At 33.1% G+C, this 17,154-nt stretch overlaps 1 protein-coding gene across 1 annotated transcript; it reads left to right on the forward strand.

Annotated features, from left to right (window-relative positions):
• The first annotated feature begins 24 nt into the window (after positions 1–24).
• On the forward strand, positions 25–16,787 carry LOC127729495 (uridine-cytidine kinase 2-like). Its single transcript, XM_052237335.1, has 7 exons — positions 25–302; positions 1,589–1,748; positions 2,509–2,605; positions 5,885–6,027; positions 10,926–11,023; positions 13,134–13,182; positions 15,013–16,787. The coding sequence occupies exons 1-7, from the start codon at positions 114–116 to the stop codon at positions 15,120–15,122; spliced, it is 846 nt and encodes a 281-aa protein (XP_052093295.1). The 5' UTR covers positions 25–113; the 3' UTR covers positions 15,123–16,787.
• The last annotated feature ends 367 nt before the right edge of the window (positions 16,788–17,154 follow it).

A 17,154-nucleotide genomic window follows, 5' to 3' on the forward strand; every position in this document is an offset into this window, starting at 1 on the left:
GATTTCCGGCTTTGATATAAAAAAAACAATGTTGTCGTAAAACACGTGGTTCCAAATACTATATAAAGTCACAGAAGAAATATATGATGCAATAATAGATATCTTTTGATAAAATGACCAGATTCAAGCACATGCTCATATTTTCAGGATATGCAAAGAATATTCTTCGTAGTTTTACAACAAACAAAGTTTTGAGAATGGCGGCAGTTGCAGATGGTGAACTAGCACTAAAAATGAACGGCATGGAACGCATACCCCGTCCATTCGTTATTGGAGTGGCCGGAGGAACAGCATCGGGAAAGGTTAATATGATAATTTATCTTTTTCACACAATGTAACGTATCATTGTACGCTTCTGGTTATCAAATGTGATCACTTCGGGCACACCATGTTAGTTTTGTTACATGTACACAGGTGGGTGCATAACCTGTAATAGCTGTATACTTTGCAGCATCTCTGTTTTATACTAAGACACCAGGGTTTATGCAAGCGTGTGACTGGGGCAAAGAAGTTGCTGTCCAATCCACCACTTTACTTTGCCCTACCATCATGACCATAAGTACATGTACATGTAGCAATATCCAGTCGCCCGAGCGTACAAGATAGTCACTTTCAATTGCTTTCATCACTGGCAATTTTTCCATTTTTACCAAGTCGATGAAACAGCAATTTTTCTCTTATAAGTAAAAAAATTCAAATACGTAAAAGATTTATTTCTTCAGAAAATATTTCAAAGTATTGCACTATATCCCTCATGTCCATTCTTAAATTTTACGGACGCCATCACGAGTTGGTTGACCGTTACGGAATATCCATTTCACAGATGATAGCGGATATGTTCCTAATGTCGTAACTACAATTCCGTCCCCTTTTCCTTAATGTGATCTACCGAATTAGACTTATTACCGGGTTTGTACTAACATGAGCAACACGACGGGTGCCACATTTGGAGCAGGATCTGCCTACCCTTCCGGAGCACCTGAGATCACCCCCAGTTTTTGGTGGGGTTCGTGTTGCTCAGTCATTAGTTTTCTACGTTGTGTTTTGTGTACTATTGTTTGTCTGTTTGTCTTTTTCTTTTTAAGCCATGGCGTAGTCAGTTTATTTTCGACTTATGAGTTTGAATGTCCCTTTGGTATCTTTCGCCCCTCTTTTATACAGATTAGTCGTTTGTTATTTCAAACAAGCAACCTTTTGTGAAGTATTTTCTTTCACGGCTTCCAGTATCATAATCTAAATTTGTTACTCCAGAGCCTATATTCAAAACATTCTAATTTTTAGCAAAATAGGTTTGTTGCTTCATTAGAACATGATTAAAATTGCCTTAGTTAATGTTTCATCCATTTTATTGCATAAAAAGTGTCATATTCCTTTCTAAATCACTTGTCAAACATTGTTTTTTTTTCATAAATTTCCCTGTCCACTAATGAAATATTTTTTTGATCCATAGATTGGAGGCAATATCATGCCAATATGCATCGGAAACGAATCAGCTATGACCAAAATCTGTATTCTTTAGTATTCATCAGTATGTGATGAAACCATATCTCAGTTAGGATGTACTATAAATAGACATTGTTTTTTTCAGTCATCAGTATGTGATAAGATCATGTCTCAGCTAGGACAAGATGATATGGACAGAAAACAAAGGAGGGTAGCCATTATTAATCAAGATTCTTTTTACAAAACTCTGAATGAAGAAGAAAAAAAGAAGGCATTAAAAGGCGAATTTAATTTCGATCATCCAGGTACTGTAATCATGATATTGTTGAATTTAGTAATCATCATGATAATATTGAATTTAGTATTTATCATGACAATGTTGAATTTTAGTAAAAATCATGATAATGTTGAATTTTAGTAATAATCATGATAATGTTGAATTTAGTAATAATCAACAATCAATAATTTTGTAAAATTTCAAGGACAGGGAAAATCTCATTGATCTAGATCTGTTATCTGTAAACACTGCTTATTTATATTTTATTATAATTACAAGCCTCAAAGGAGCAATTTTAAGAGGGGGTGGACAGCTTTTGAGGAGGGAAAAAAAGATTCTAAAAGTGGGAGGGGGCGGGAGGTGGGAGAAGGGTACCCCCTGTCCAACCCCTCTTTTAAGGCTTTGCACATTACTTAACATATGTGTGCAGTAAATTTCTTTGTTTAGGTCTTGAGATGTAAAGGCATGTTTTTAGCTACTAAAACTTAAGAATTTAACAAGTTTAACACAAAAATGTTGAAGATGTTTTAAAAAAATACTTGTATAAGTAAATGTTTGGAGAAGAATTTAAGGGGAGATTATTCAAATCTTGAAATGAAAATTAAAATCTTACAAATTCCACAAGTAAATATTACATCTTCAAGTAAATTAACATGACTTGAATAAGTATAACCACTGAAGGACTGTGGATCCTCCTAATATAATATAATTTTTTTTTTTGGTGGCAAATATTGATTTTTGAATGATTCACTCTTTTATTATATTCAAGTATGTTAACTTCATTTCAGATGCATTCGATTGGGAAAGAATGAAAAATACAATGAATGATGTTATAAAAGGGAGAAAAGTTATGATACCGGGGTATAACTATGTAGAGAACAAAAGGTATTTTATAAAAGGGAGAAAATTATGATTTTAAGGTATGTTATAATTAGCTATGTAGGGAAAAAAAGGTATGCATATGCGGTATGGGCTTTACTAATTGTTGAAAGCCGTACGGTGACCTGTAGTTGTTAATTTCTGTGTTGTTTGGTCTCTTGTGGAGAGTTGTTTCATTGGCAATCATACCAAATCATCTTCTTATTTTTATGTTATAAAAAGGAGAAAAGTGGTGATAGTAGGGTAGCGTACCTGTTTACTTTTTATCATCAATACCTTTCAACTTATAATAGTTACTTCTACAATTTTTTGTCAGTGGGAATAGCTTTATGAATATTATGTATGAAGAATACAACTACACTGTTACCTAATTTAAGGCCAAAAATGAGAAATTAGATGTCTCCCTTTTAAAATTGACATTTTCCATATTTTGCAACAGCAAAAAAAAAATAGACCCCCATTTTAAGCTCACCAAACCTAAACGGCCATGTGGGTTATTGCCATTACTTGGCATCCGTCATTGTAAACTTTTAAAAATCTTCCTCCACTGAAACTATAGGGCCAAATGTTATTAAACTTTAGAGTCATGTCCCTTTATAACATTATTTATAAGCGGGTGCATCATCTGTGTCCCATGGACACATTCTCCATTTATTCAATTATAAAATGGTTATTTTTTTTCATGACAGGTTAATAAGATGGTAAAAGTTGATATGGTCAATAAGTAGACATGGTCGATAAGTAGATAGGGTAAACAAGTAGACAAGTTGACATGGTTGACTTAATACATGTATATAACTATAAATATTTCGGATAACAGATATCCTTCATCAATATGAGCACGATGTAAAATGAATCAGATAAATCTATTCTGATTATTAAACTATAGCAATCTTGAATTCTATACAATAAAAAAAGTGAAACAGTTTCACCCGAACATCATATGTAGAGACGCTAATAAATTTTTTAAATTTCCAAAAAACGACTCAAAGACATGCCTAAAATGAAAATAGTAATTATAGATATGAACTGGCACAACTTTAAAATTCCAAAATGACGTCAGTTAAGATGTTAAACAAATGCGTGTAAATACATTCCCAAAAGAACAGCACTGATCGATATAAGCTGGTAAAATATGACAAACAGAGGCTGCGTATTTATCATTCCAAATAAATAGCAGTTTTATGATGAAAAGAAAAAATAATAGTAAATTTGGGCTAAGGTTAAAAGTTGGACGTGGATGCGTACTTGTATATCCCTACCAAATGAAAAGAACCCTGGTATTTAAACTAGTAAAAAAAATTCTCCAAAGTCAATATAGTTTATTCATATTTTATTATGGGGCCGGATCGACTTTGGGCCGGATCGACGTGGGCTGGATCGACTTGGGACGGATCGACTTTGGGCCGAAACGACTTGGGGCCGGATCGGTTTGGGGATGGAACGACCGGATACCAGGGATTTGCACGTGCTAACAATAACAGCCGCAATGACCTATTACAATACAAACAGAAGAGGCGCAGCAAAATAGTTCCATTTGTTTTAACATACAATCCCGCCTTTACTAACCATTCACGTTTGATCCATGCCAATTGGCAAACTATTGCCAAGCACCCTAAATTATTATTAGCTTTTCGGAGACCAGCAAGTCTGAAAGACTTATTTGAGAGAGCTGATGTCTCCTCTAATAAAAGCTGTTTAACTGCAGGATGGTGCAAGTCGTGTGGTAACAGACGATGTCTGACTTGCCAACAAATACTGAATACTCAAACATTTACTTGCCACTCCACTGGGTCTGTGTACACTATATTTTGCAATGTAACTTGCAAAATCCAGAATGTTGTATACCTTCTGCAGTGTCGATGTGGCATGCAGTATGTTGGCGAGACAGAACAGTCATTCAACAAACGCATGAATGGTCATCGAAGTGACTATACCTGCAAGCCCGACTTCCCCGTAAGTCGTCATTTGAGATCACCTGGGCACGCCCAAGCTGATCTCAAAAACCTTACCATCACTATCATAGACCACAACGAGGGTTGGTCAAGGGCCGAAAGACTTGCTCGGGAAAGGTTTTGGATAAGAAAGCTAAGGACAGTTTCCTGAGAGGGCATAAATGAAAAAACATAGAATGAGTCACTCATTTTCCTGACATCATTTGTTTCCAGTTACTCCGGCTTCCTTACTTGACTCTTACAGTTTTAAGGATTCTTTTGGAATTTTACTAGTTTAAATACCAGGGTTCTTTTCATTTGGTAGGGATATACAAGTACGCATCCAGGTCCAACTTTTAACCTTAGCCCAAATTTACATTATTTTTTCTTTTCATTATAAAACTGCTATTTATTTGGAATGATAAATACGCAGCCTCTGTTTGTCATATTTTACCAGCTTATATCGATCAGTGCTGTTCTTTTGGGAATGTATTTACACGCAGTTGTTGTAACATCTTAACTGACGTCATTTTGGAATTTTAAAGTTGTGCCAGTTCATATCTATAATTACTATTTTCATTTTAGGCATGTCTTTGAGTCGTTTTTTGGAAATTTAAAAAATTTATTAGCGTCTCTACATTATGTACATATGATGTTCGGATGAAACTGTTTCACTTTTTTTATTGTATAGAATTCAAGATTGCTATAGTTTAATAATCAGAATAGATTTATCTGATTCATTTTACATCGTGCTCATATTGATGAAGGATATCTGTTATCCGAAATATTTATAGTTACATTTGTTCGTTTATTGTCATTTTTTGGTGATGTTGTACCCTTTTAAACTGGTTATATATTATATTTTGTAGTGTACTGTATCATATTTATATGATCCATCGCCCCGTAAGATTTATCGTTGGCTATTATTCAGTCATTTTATATATATATATATATATATATGTATGCAAAATTGCAAATTTACAGATCTAACATTGTTGGGCTAAATTTGAGACGAATTATATATATATATTATAGTGTTACCCCTGTATAACTATGGGTTATCTGATGGAGATCGTCTGTCCTAAAGTTGTTTCATGTTTAGACGTGTATAATATATATAGATATGTATACTTGATCTGAGTAGCCAACTTGGGTGAAGGGTGGGAATTGAATTGCTACTGGATAGGGAGGTACGTTGTATGCTTTGCATCATGCCACCTACTGACAATAAATACTGACATGAATGAAACAAAGTAAATGAGTGGCAGTTTACCATTTTTGGTGTTGTAATGAGGATTGTCACACATTTTACCCAGTATGCATATCTGTCAATAAACCATTTATTTTGTAGTGATGAGTCGTGTCATCCAGTTTACCCAGCAGATGTTGTATTGTTTGAAGGAATACTTGCCTTTGCTGACAAAGAATTGAGAGATAAGTTTCATATGAAGCTTTTTGTTGACACAGATCCTGACACAAGGTTATCTAGAAGAGGTAGTATGTTGATTTAGAGTCATGACAGTATTGTGAGAAAACTTAATTTTGTAAATTTTGTTGAAAAGATGTTGATGTACAAATTTTACCAGGTCTAAATTTTCTGAAATATGTTGTAATGTCGCAAAGAAAAAAAAAGTTTTAACCTAATTAGGGCCTTCATCAATCAGCTTGTCAGTCTGTCTTGTTTAATCATCCATGTGTCTGAAACGAATCAATTCTACCTTTAAAACCCCTCCATTTAGGTTTAGTGATAAATTTGATTATTTGTTCCTTCTAGAAGGTTTGTAGGTACAAAAATGTTTCCCGCTGTCTTACTTTAAAACCCCTTGGAGTTTGTGGTAGAATCTTTCCATTATTATTTGTTGCTTTCTAGATGGGGCATTATGCCATACAGTACTAGTGTACACTTAAAAAAAAGAACATTTGTTGATAATCATGGTAAAACTGCAGAACTGATACCCATCCTCAAATTAAAAATTTCAATGTAAATAAAAGACTGCAAAATTTTCCTTCCACTGTAAATGTAAACCTGTTGTGAAATTATAAAGTGAAAGTGAAAGTATAACTAATATTGTAAAAATAAGTACATGTGGTATGATTGCCAATGAGACAACTATCTACCAGAGACTAAAGGATGAGAATGTAAATATAGGTCACCATACAGCCTTTACACATAAGAATATAGCAGGGGTTAATAATGTTTTCCAACACTCAACCCTCCCCTAACCTGATACAGTGGTGTAACAGCACTAGTTGTCACAACTGAAGACTAACTGTAAAAATCAGTTGGAAATGTCTTAACTCATGAAATTGACACAAAGCACAAAATAATGATATAAGTAAAAGCCTGACAAAAAGACAAAAAAAACAATATAGATAAAACCCTGACAAAAAGACAAAAAAACAATATAGATAAAACCCTGACAAAAAGACAAAAAAAACAATATACCGGTAGATAAAACCCTGACAAAAAGACAAAAAAAACAATATAGATAAAACCCTGACAAAAAGACAAAAAAACAATATAGATAAAACCCTGACAAAAAGACAAAAAAAACAATATACCGGTAGATAAAATCTGACAAAAAAAACAATATAGATAAAACCCTGACAAAAAAAACAATATAGATAAAACCCTGACAAAAAGACAAACAAATGCAAGCAATGACAAAGTACTGATGGATTTATGTATATATATTATATATATATAAAGTGCCTAGAAAATCAACCTAACAATGTTAGAGTAGATCTGATTCTTTACTTCCTCCCAGATCGGGGCTGGAACCTGTACTTTTCACTTCATACTTCTACGACAACACCGTCTAGCAGTGCGCAGACGCCTTATCCCCTCCTCTAACTATAGCTGATAAAAATCATCTTTCGTTTCGGGAGGTGTTACCTTCTCGTAGGAATTATAAACAAGGACATCTTAAACGCAATACACAAAGTATTTTTAAGTGTACAGGAATGATAATCTACTCATCTCTTTAGTATAATTACAGGATGCTATTCCATTTTTATACGACCGCAAAAAAATTTTGCAGTCGTATATTGGTATGACGTTGGTGTCGTTGTCGTCGTCCGAAGACACATTGGTTTTCGCACTCTAACTTTAGTTTAAGTGAATGGATCTCTATGAAATTTTACCATAAGGTTCAATACCACAAAAGGAAGGTTGGGATTGATTTTGGGGGTTATGGTACCAACAGTTAAGAAATTAGGGGCCGAAAAGGGACCAAAAATAAGCATTTTTGTAACTTCCAGACATAACTTGTGTGTTATTGTATGGATCTCTCTGACATTGTACCACAAGGTTCCATATCACAAAGGGAATGCTGGGATTGATTTTGGGGGTAATTGCCTCAAAATTTTAGGAATTAGGGGCAAAAAAAGGGGCAAAAAACAAGCATTTTTCTAGTTTCATGACAATAACTTGTGTGTAAGTGTATGAATCTTTCTGAAATTGCACTACAAGGTTCCATGACACAAAGGGAAAGCTGGAATTGAGTTTGGGGGTAATTGCCCAAAACGTTTAGGAATAAGGGGCCAAAAAGGGGCCAAAAATTAGCATTTTTCTAGTTTCCAGACAATAACTTGTGTTCAAGTGTATGGATCTCTCTGAAATTGTACTGCATGGTACCATACCACAAAAGGGAAGGCTGGGATTGATTTTGGGGGTAACTGCCTCAAAATTTTAGGAATTAGGGGCCAAAAAGGGGCAAAAAACAAACATTTTTCTGGTTTCAGGACAATAACTTGTGTGTAAGTGTATGGATCTTTATGAAATTGTACTACAAGGTTCCATATCACAAAGGGAAAGCTGGGTTTGAGTTTGGGGGTAATTGCCCATCACATTTAGGAATTTGGGGCCAAAAAGGGGCCTAAAAACAAGCATTTTTCTAGTTTCCAGACAATAACTTGTGTTCAAGTGTATGGATCTCTCTGAAATTGTACTGCAAGATACCATACCACAAAGGGAAGGCTGGGATTGAGTTTGGGGGTGATGAATCATAAGGGGGTTCAAAAAATTTGAGGGAGGGATTTTTTTTTCCTTTTTTTCCTTATTTTTTCTTTAAAATTTACATTTTAGATTGGTTATTTCTGATTTATATATAAAAGCAAATAATAATGATATGGTTTGAATAGGTAAATTAAAATTTTTTAAGTTCTTAGACCACATTCATTCTGTGTCAGAAACCTATGCTGTGTCAAATATTTAATCACAATCCAAATTCAGTGCTGTATCAAGCTTGAATGTTGTGTCCATACTTGCCCACTCTGTTCAGGGTTTGACCTCTGCGGTCGTATCAAGCTGCAACCAGCGGAGCATTTTATTAGAAGCATACAATCACTGTAAATTTATATATATGTATGTCTGCCTATGTGTAGTAACAACTGTAAATTATCCATTGGATCACCAGTGAAGGTGATACACGGCTGAAAACACATATTATATTCATAAGTTCAGTCTAGGTGGCCGAGTGGTCTAGAGCGCTGGACACAGTGCAGGCGGTGTTGTCTCGATATCCCAATAGCATGAGTTCCAATCCCGTCGAGGGAAGAAGAAAAAAATTTGCGGAATATATATATATACAAGTCTAAATTGAAAACAACGTTCAAACCTATTATAACAAGAGTGCACACACTGAAATGTCTCGCCTTCTTTACTAATCATTGATATTATGTTGATAGTCCTAAATATAAAGCTTTATTACAACTGTCACATAAACTTAACATTAACCAAGTAAACTAAACATTGACGAATGAACCATGAAAATGAGGTCAAGGTCAGATGAACCATGCTAGGCAGGCATGTACAGCTAACAATTCTTCCATACAACAAATATAGTTGACCTATTGCATATAGTATAAGAAAAAAAGACCAAAACTCAAACACTTTACTTTGACCACTGAACCATGGAAATGAGGTCAAGGTCAGATGACACCTGCCAGCTAGACATGTACACCTTACAATCATTCCATACACCAAATATAGTAGACCTATTGCATACAGTATAAGAAAAAAAGACCAAAACTCAAAAACTTAACTTTGACCACTGAACCATGAAAATGAGGTCAAGTTCAGATGACACCTGCCAGCTAGACATGTATACCTTACAATCATTCCATACACCAAATATAGTAGACCTATTGCATACAGTATTAGAAAAAAAGACCAAAACTCAAAAACTTAACTTTGACCACTGAACCATGAAAATGAGGTCAAGGTCAGATGACACCTGCCAGCTAGACATGTACACCTTACAATCATTCCATACACCAAATATAGTAGACCTATTGCATACAGTATAAGAAAAACAGACCAAAACACAAAAACTTAACTATAACCACTGAACCATGAAAATGAGGTCAAGGTCAGATGACACCTGCCAGCTAGACATGTACACCTTACAATCATTCCATACACCAAATATAGTAGACCTATTGCATACAGTATAAGAAAAACAGACCAAAACACAAAAACTTAACTATAACCACTGAACCATGAAAATGAGGTCAAGGTCAGATGACACCTGCCAGTTGGACATGTACACCTTACAGTCCTTCCATACACCGAATATACGAGACCTATTGCTAATAGTATCTGAGATATGGACTTGACCACCAAAACTTAACCTTGTTCACTGATCCATGAAATGAGGTCGAGGTCAAGTGAAAACTGTCTGACGGGCATGAGGACCTTGCAAGGTACGCACATACCAAATATAGTTATCCTATTACTTATAATAAGAGAGAATTTAACATTACAAAAAATCTTAACTTTTTTCAAGTAGTCACTGAACCATGAAAAAGAGGTCAAGGACATTGGACATGTGACTGACGGAAACTTTGTAACATGAGGCATCCATATACAAAGTATGAAGCATCCAGGTCTTCCACCTTTTAAAATATTAAGCTTTTAAGAAGTTAGCTAACGCCGCCGCCGCCGCCGGATCACTATCCCTATGTCGAGCTTTCTGCAACAAAAGTCGCAGGCTCGACAAAAACCGCAATTTTTATACGTGTGCATGCAAAACAAATTTTTTGGCAGAGGGGTCTAAATACAGCACAAACATTGTTTTCCAGAAGACCAAAAAAGTGAAAAAGTATATTTTAACAAAACGCATTTGACTAGCAGAACAACGGATGTTCTTAAACCCTGCTGACTGCCATGGCGATTGCCAAATAAACGGATCACCAGTTGTAACAAAATGGATCTGAATTATTAATTTAATACCAAACAGAAAACAATAAACTTGCGGAAAAAATGGTATACTGCAAATATGAGGTGCAAAAATTGGTACACCATAACCGGATTTCGACAATTTATGTCTCTTCAGTGATGTTAGGAATATATATATATATATATATATATATGTTTTATTCTCATTTAGTTTTACGTGATACAAGAGAAAGAGGAAGGGATATAGAACAGATTTTACATCAATACACATCACTAGTCAAACCTGCCTTTGAAGAATTCTGTTTACCAGTGAGTAGATAACAAGGAGACAAGTTTGAAATGCTTCAAGATGATGTTTTTATGACCCTGATGGCGTCACTTTAACCGTTCTAGAGTTATGCCCCTTTACAAATGGAAAAGTTGTTGAATTTTTCGTTTCCTTTCTCTAACTTAAGTTAACCTCAACCAAATGTTATGAAACTTATACACAATACCACAAAACTCAGATCAAGTACAAATTTGGGTAGCGTCACTTTTACCGTTCTTCAGTTATGTCCCTTTATAACTTTTATATGATATGCAAGCAGTGGCATCATCTGTGTCCCATGGACACATTCTCCATTTATTTAAATTAAAATTATTTTATTATGCCCCCACCGTAGCGGAGGGAGCATTAAGTTTTACCCTTGTCCGTCTGTACGTCCTTACGTACGTCCCATAGTTGGTTTCCGTTCTCTAACTTTAGTTTGCCTCAACCAAATGTTATGAAACTTATACACAATGCTTATTACAACAAAACACAGATCAAGTTTGAATTTTGGTGGCATCACTTTAACCATTCTAGAGTAATGCCCCTTTACAAATGGAAAAATTGCTGAATTTTTCATTTCCGTTCTCTAACTTTAGTTTGCCTCAACCAAATGTAATGAAACTTATACACAATATTTATTACCACAAAATACAGATCAAGTTTCAATTTTAGTGGTGTCACTTTAACTGTTCTAGAGTTATGCCCCTTTACAAACAGAAAATTTGCTGAATTTTTCGTTTCTGTTCTCTTACTTAAGTTTACCTCAACCAAATTTTATGAAACTTATACACAATACTTATTACTACAAAACTCAGATCAAGTACAAATTTTGGTAGCATCACTTTTACTCTTCTTCAGTTATGTCCCTTTATAACTTAATATGATATGCAAGCGGGGGCATCATCTGTGTCCATGCATCCGTGTCCCATGGACACATTCCTCATTTATTTGCTAAGTATTAAAATAAGCAGATTTGGTATAATTGCCAATGAGACAACTATCCAAATGCAGTAGATGTAAGCAATTATAGGCAACCGTACATGCTTCAACAATGAGTAAAACCCATATCGTATAGTCAGCAAAAAAAGGCCCGACATGGAAAATGTGAAACAATTCAAATGAGAAAACTAAATAACAAAACAATTTACCAAAAACAAATATGACAAACATGAACCAACAACCACTGAACTACAGGCTCCTGACTTGGAAGAGGCACCTGAAGAATGTAGGGGGGTTAAACATGTTTGTGAGCGCTCAATCCTTCCCTTACCTGGGACAGTGGTGTAACAGCACAACATGAGAAAAAACTGTTGTATGAGGTTGTATAGCTTAAACAGTAGAGGTTGAATGAGCTAAGATCTTAGATGTACCTTTAGCTGAAACTTAAGCTACTAAATAGTTTGAATTACTGGGTTTCAATACAATATGAAAATTATTTATTTGAGAAATATCTTTAGCTTAGTTTGACAAAATTGAAAAAAGACTGACAATGTATAAAAGAAAATGTTTGGTTTATATATCAATGAGACAGCTACCATTCAACACAAAAACCGTAATAAGACATACAGTAAAAAATTTCATTAAGGGCATACAATACAGTTTTCATCCCATGGTGAATTATTGACGAAAGTTTGCATATAAGCTATTTTTCACCTAGTCAATTCAAATATGTAATAAAAAATGTACCTTCATGTGCTACTTTTAGAGATAAATGGGGTCAAAATTTTAGACATGTACTGGAAATTTCGGTTTCTTGGACATTTCTATCCTTTGGAAAAACATACTTAACATTTTTGTTTCAAAAGATAAACACAAGCAGTTTTTGAAAAAGCATCTGGAATATCTTCTTTACATTAGTGTGCTTTGAATTTTCAGTTCTTTGGAAATTATCCATTTTTTTTACATTTTCATGATTTTAGTCAAAAGAACAGCATTTTTTGCTGTATATTTTAATATCTGATTTAAAAAAATTCAAAGGTAATTTGTTCAACGTCATTACCTCCCCTGTAAATGTATCATATGCCCTTTAGATTGAATTTATCTTTTTGAGCTCTATAATCTATGGCTTCATTTTATTTCTGCCATACATGTTTTTTCTTACTTTTATAGACAAAGAAGTATGCAGACGTCATCATTCCAAGAGGAGCTGATAATACAGGTACTCAATACTCGTATTAATTCATTGTTTTAAAAACTTATGCATTCTGGGTAATATTGTAGGAAAGGTTGGAACTATTGTCCCAAATCTTTCCTAAGGCACCGGCCTCCCAAACAAGAATTAGCACAGGTTAGCTACTAAATCTAAAAAATGTATACACACTGAGATATAATTCCCTAAATTCTCATGTCTGTGCACATATGCACATATGAAATGTGAAAAATTTGGGTTATATCTTTGGAGCAGTTCATTGAAGTTTGTATGTCCATAAGTTTTGTCAATTTGCAGGCTAGTTTGTCATTTTATTTGGTAAGAGTAATGATACAATACCAGTATGAATTACCTTTGCCATGATCATCAAACAATCAGAGACAAGGTGGGGCCAAAATTACCATGTCCCACCTCCTTAAATGCCAATTATATTGACCAAATTACTAATCATCCTCAGTCGTACATAATTAAACAATCCTTCATTATATGTCTCAATACACAAATACTTGACCTATTATTGAATACACAAATATATGTTTATTTAGAACTGATAGATTTATTCATTGCCTACATAAAGTGTTCTATAAATTATGTCTTAAAGATGAATGATTAAAAAAGAACAAGAAATTATTTTTTAAAAGAAAAGACATATTATGAAATCTAGATATAAAAAGGGTATTCTATTAAGGTCTAAATTTTACTTGATAAATCTGTGCAATCCTCAACTGTAATTAATCAATAATTTTGGTTACACTTATCAGTGATTGGCTTGAAACAGTTAATATAATTTCAAAACTCTTTACCTGAGAAATCTGATATTTTTGTTTAGTTCAGTCCCCATCAAATGTCTTTTTACAATTTTAGTCTGACATTTGAATACAGGAAGTGTATTTTTGCAATCCCCATTTCAATAAAATAAGTTTTTTTAATTTTTTTACGTTGAAAAAAGTACATTTTCAATGCCCTTTTCTGGAAAATATTAAATTATGAATTGAATTAAAATACAATCTACAACTTTTAATCTTCAGTGTAATATAATTAATAAGTAATGAAGCTCCTTAGTCCCTCAATCTAGTATATATGATTTTTGTATGATTTGCATATCTACAAATACTTGAATGTGATTGGTCTGTTAGGAGTTTTTACCTTGGTTTTTACTACCATAGACCATGATGCTGAAACTACTTTTGTAACCGATGTAAACACCACTTCTTTTTCACTGTGATATATTCATTGACAATTAGCATGAATGAAATTCTGTGGAAAAGAAAGTTGAGATTGAAAGAAAAAATTACGGAAATTGAGTCTGTGAATTATACACATTTTTTCTAGAGGTTATTAATGTGTAAACTCAACCTATGACTCACAAACTTAACATGTAAGCCCTTCAGACATTTATTCAGCTTGTGAGTTAATCAACCTATTTTGCACATCAATAAACTCAAGAAAAATGTGTTCAATTCAAATAATTCTCTGACCAAACTTTTGTTATTATTTCCTTTCAATTTCAACTTTTAATCCACTAATTATAATATGTTATACTCTGTCAAAGCATATCATGCATATTGACAGTTATGGGAAGTGATATTAATACACGTTTTAAATCAACCCTTAATTAGTTTTAAAAAGTTGTCAACTCTGTTGATAATGGGATAATACCTTCTTGCACCCATATATCAAAATACTTGTCAGACCAATCAAAGATCATTGCAGTTAATTTGTGCGAGACAAGTATCAAAATTATGTCAATATCTTTTTTAAGTCTCAAATTATTATCAAATGTACATACTATTAATCTTTTCTATAACTTTTTTAATGACTATGTTAAAATTTTTTCAGTGGCTATAGATCTGATTGTACAGCATATTCAAGAGTTATTAAGACCAACAAAACAAACAGTTAAAAGATCCAGACATAACTCTGATTCGTTTGTGGGACGACCGCATTGATCATGTATTTGGATCAATGAATAGTGGGATATTCCTATTGATGTTTTTACTATTAAATGGGTCGCAGGACATGTAGTGAAACAACAGAAGACTGCATTTATCAATTATTTTAATGAATGAAATACTTCATTAAGTAATTTTTAACAATGAAGTGGTGCAATTTTTAGAAATTTGAGTAGCGTGTAAGAAGTATATTCTTATATGAATAGATGACACTTATTAGTATGTTTTTGAATTTAAAAGAGAGAAACACATACAAGATTTATATGGAAAGTATGTTTACCAAAAAAGGGGGTTACATTATTGGTCTGGGATTTCATGATGGTATATTTTATTTTGGTACCTGTTAGTGCTATACAACATTACTGTTTACATCAGTTTCACATATAACATCAAAGTTAAGTTCATTGATAACATTGTTCTGCTATAGGTACTGTCTGACACGTAATTATAGAGGTAGTTTAAACCAGCATTTGTTGTAGACAAAAAATGTCTAAATTGAAGAGTTGTATTATAATAAAAAAATGTTTTAATTATCATTATATACTGTAAATTCAGAAATTATTGTGTGTATTTATTATTGTGATTTTTGAAGAATGGACAAAAATGCAAGATTAATTATTGTGATTTTAGGTAAATCTACATACATATATATGTATCAGATACCAGAATATGAGTTCTTATAACAAAATGTATTGCGATAATCACCAAGTCGCATTATTCGCATTAATAATAACCTTGCAATAATTTTTGAATTTATAGTATATCAGTTCAAGTGTCAATATGAAAATGTGGCATCGTTATGAGATACTCGTCATTATCATCTATACCCATCAAGGATCAGGTTAAAAAATGAAGACATAAACATGCTAAAGGTTTCACACATTATTAACTTTTTCTGATGTTGAAATTTAGTTGTCAATACTGTCAATTGTTTATGTGTAATTTGTTGTCACATGTCAAGGGTCACATTCAGGGGTCACATGTCAGGGGTCTTATTCACATTTTTTTTGTTTAATTCTCTGTAGATAGTAGAGTAACATGTTAGTTGTCACAGGTTTAAATTTAAGGGTTTAAAATTGAAGTCTTCCTTTTCTAAATTATAATTTTCTTTATATTGCTTCTCATACATATTGTAAACTAGTTTTTCTATGTTTCGTATCGTCTTGAAAGTGTATTTTATGATTACTTTTATTATAAGCATATGGATATTTCTATTTTCATACCTTTTGGAGATTATTTTTCATGCTCAACATGTGTTCATTGTTCATTGCAACTGTTAATTCCATATTGAAGATGGCAACTCCACAAATACAGTATTAATTTATTAATTAATTTACATTACAGTATACTTAATTAACCTTTTGGTAACAAATATAGATCATTTAGATGCAAACTTGAAAGTTTTTTTTTTTTAATTAGAAGTTTTGTCTCATTTATGTATACCTCACTTCCTTTTATTTATTTTGATTAAATACTTCTTCCTGAGGTGTGTTTGACACAAGTATATGTGTAAATGGTGGTGATGCTAAGAGAAAACATAACAGAACAATTGTGAGTGATACAAAAACTAAAATAATTTATTATTGATTTTATATCAGTTGATCTGAACTGTATCCTGGTTGTTTCATTGAACATATTTTAATTAAAAAATATAAAAGATCATTTGTTGTTTTGTCTTTTAAGATAATTAAAAACAAAAAACATATATGAGAGAAAACTGTGAATGTTTTAAAGATTGGAAGAATTGTCATTTTTTATTCCTTCAATTAAGGAGTGATGCATATTCTATTATAGGGTGGTGGGGGAAGGGAATTTAGTTTCTACGCTATTGTTAGATTGTGTGATAAGGGAGACAATCTCATTTTACTGTACAAAAAACTCATTGGCTATTCATGTACATATTGTAGCATCTGAAAATGTTTTTTAGAAGTTGTTTTCAGGTAAAAAAAATTTAGATGCAATGTTTCAAGTGCTAGAATATTTCATGGAATGTTATATCTGATTATTTATGAACTACATTTGATACTGA

This window comes from Mytilus californianus, unplaced genomic scaffold, assembly GCF_021869535.1.
Source record: "Mytilus californianus isolate M0D057914Y unplaced genomic scaffold, xbMytCali1.0.p SCAF_2, whole genome shotgun sequence".
In the NCBI taxonomy this organism is placed as follows: domain Eukaryota; kingdom Metazoa; phylum Mollusca; class Bivalvia; order Mytilida; family Mytilidae; genus Mytilus; species Mytilus californianus.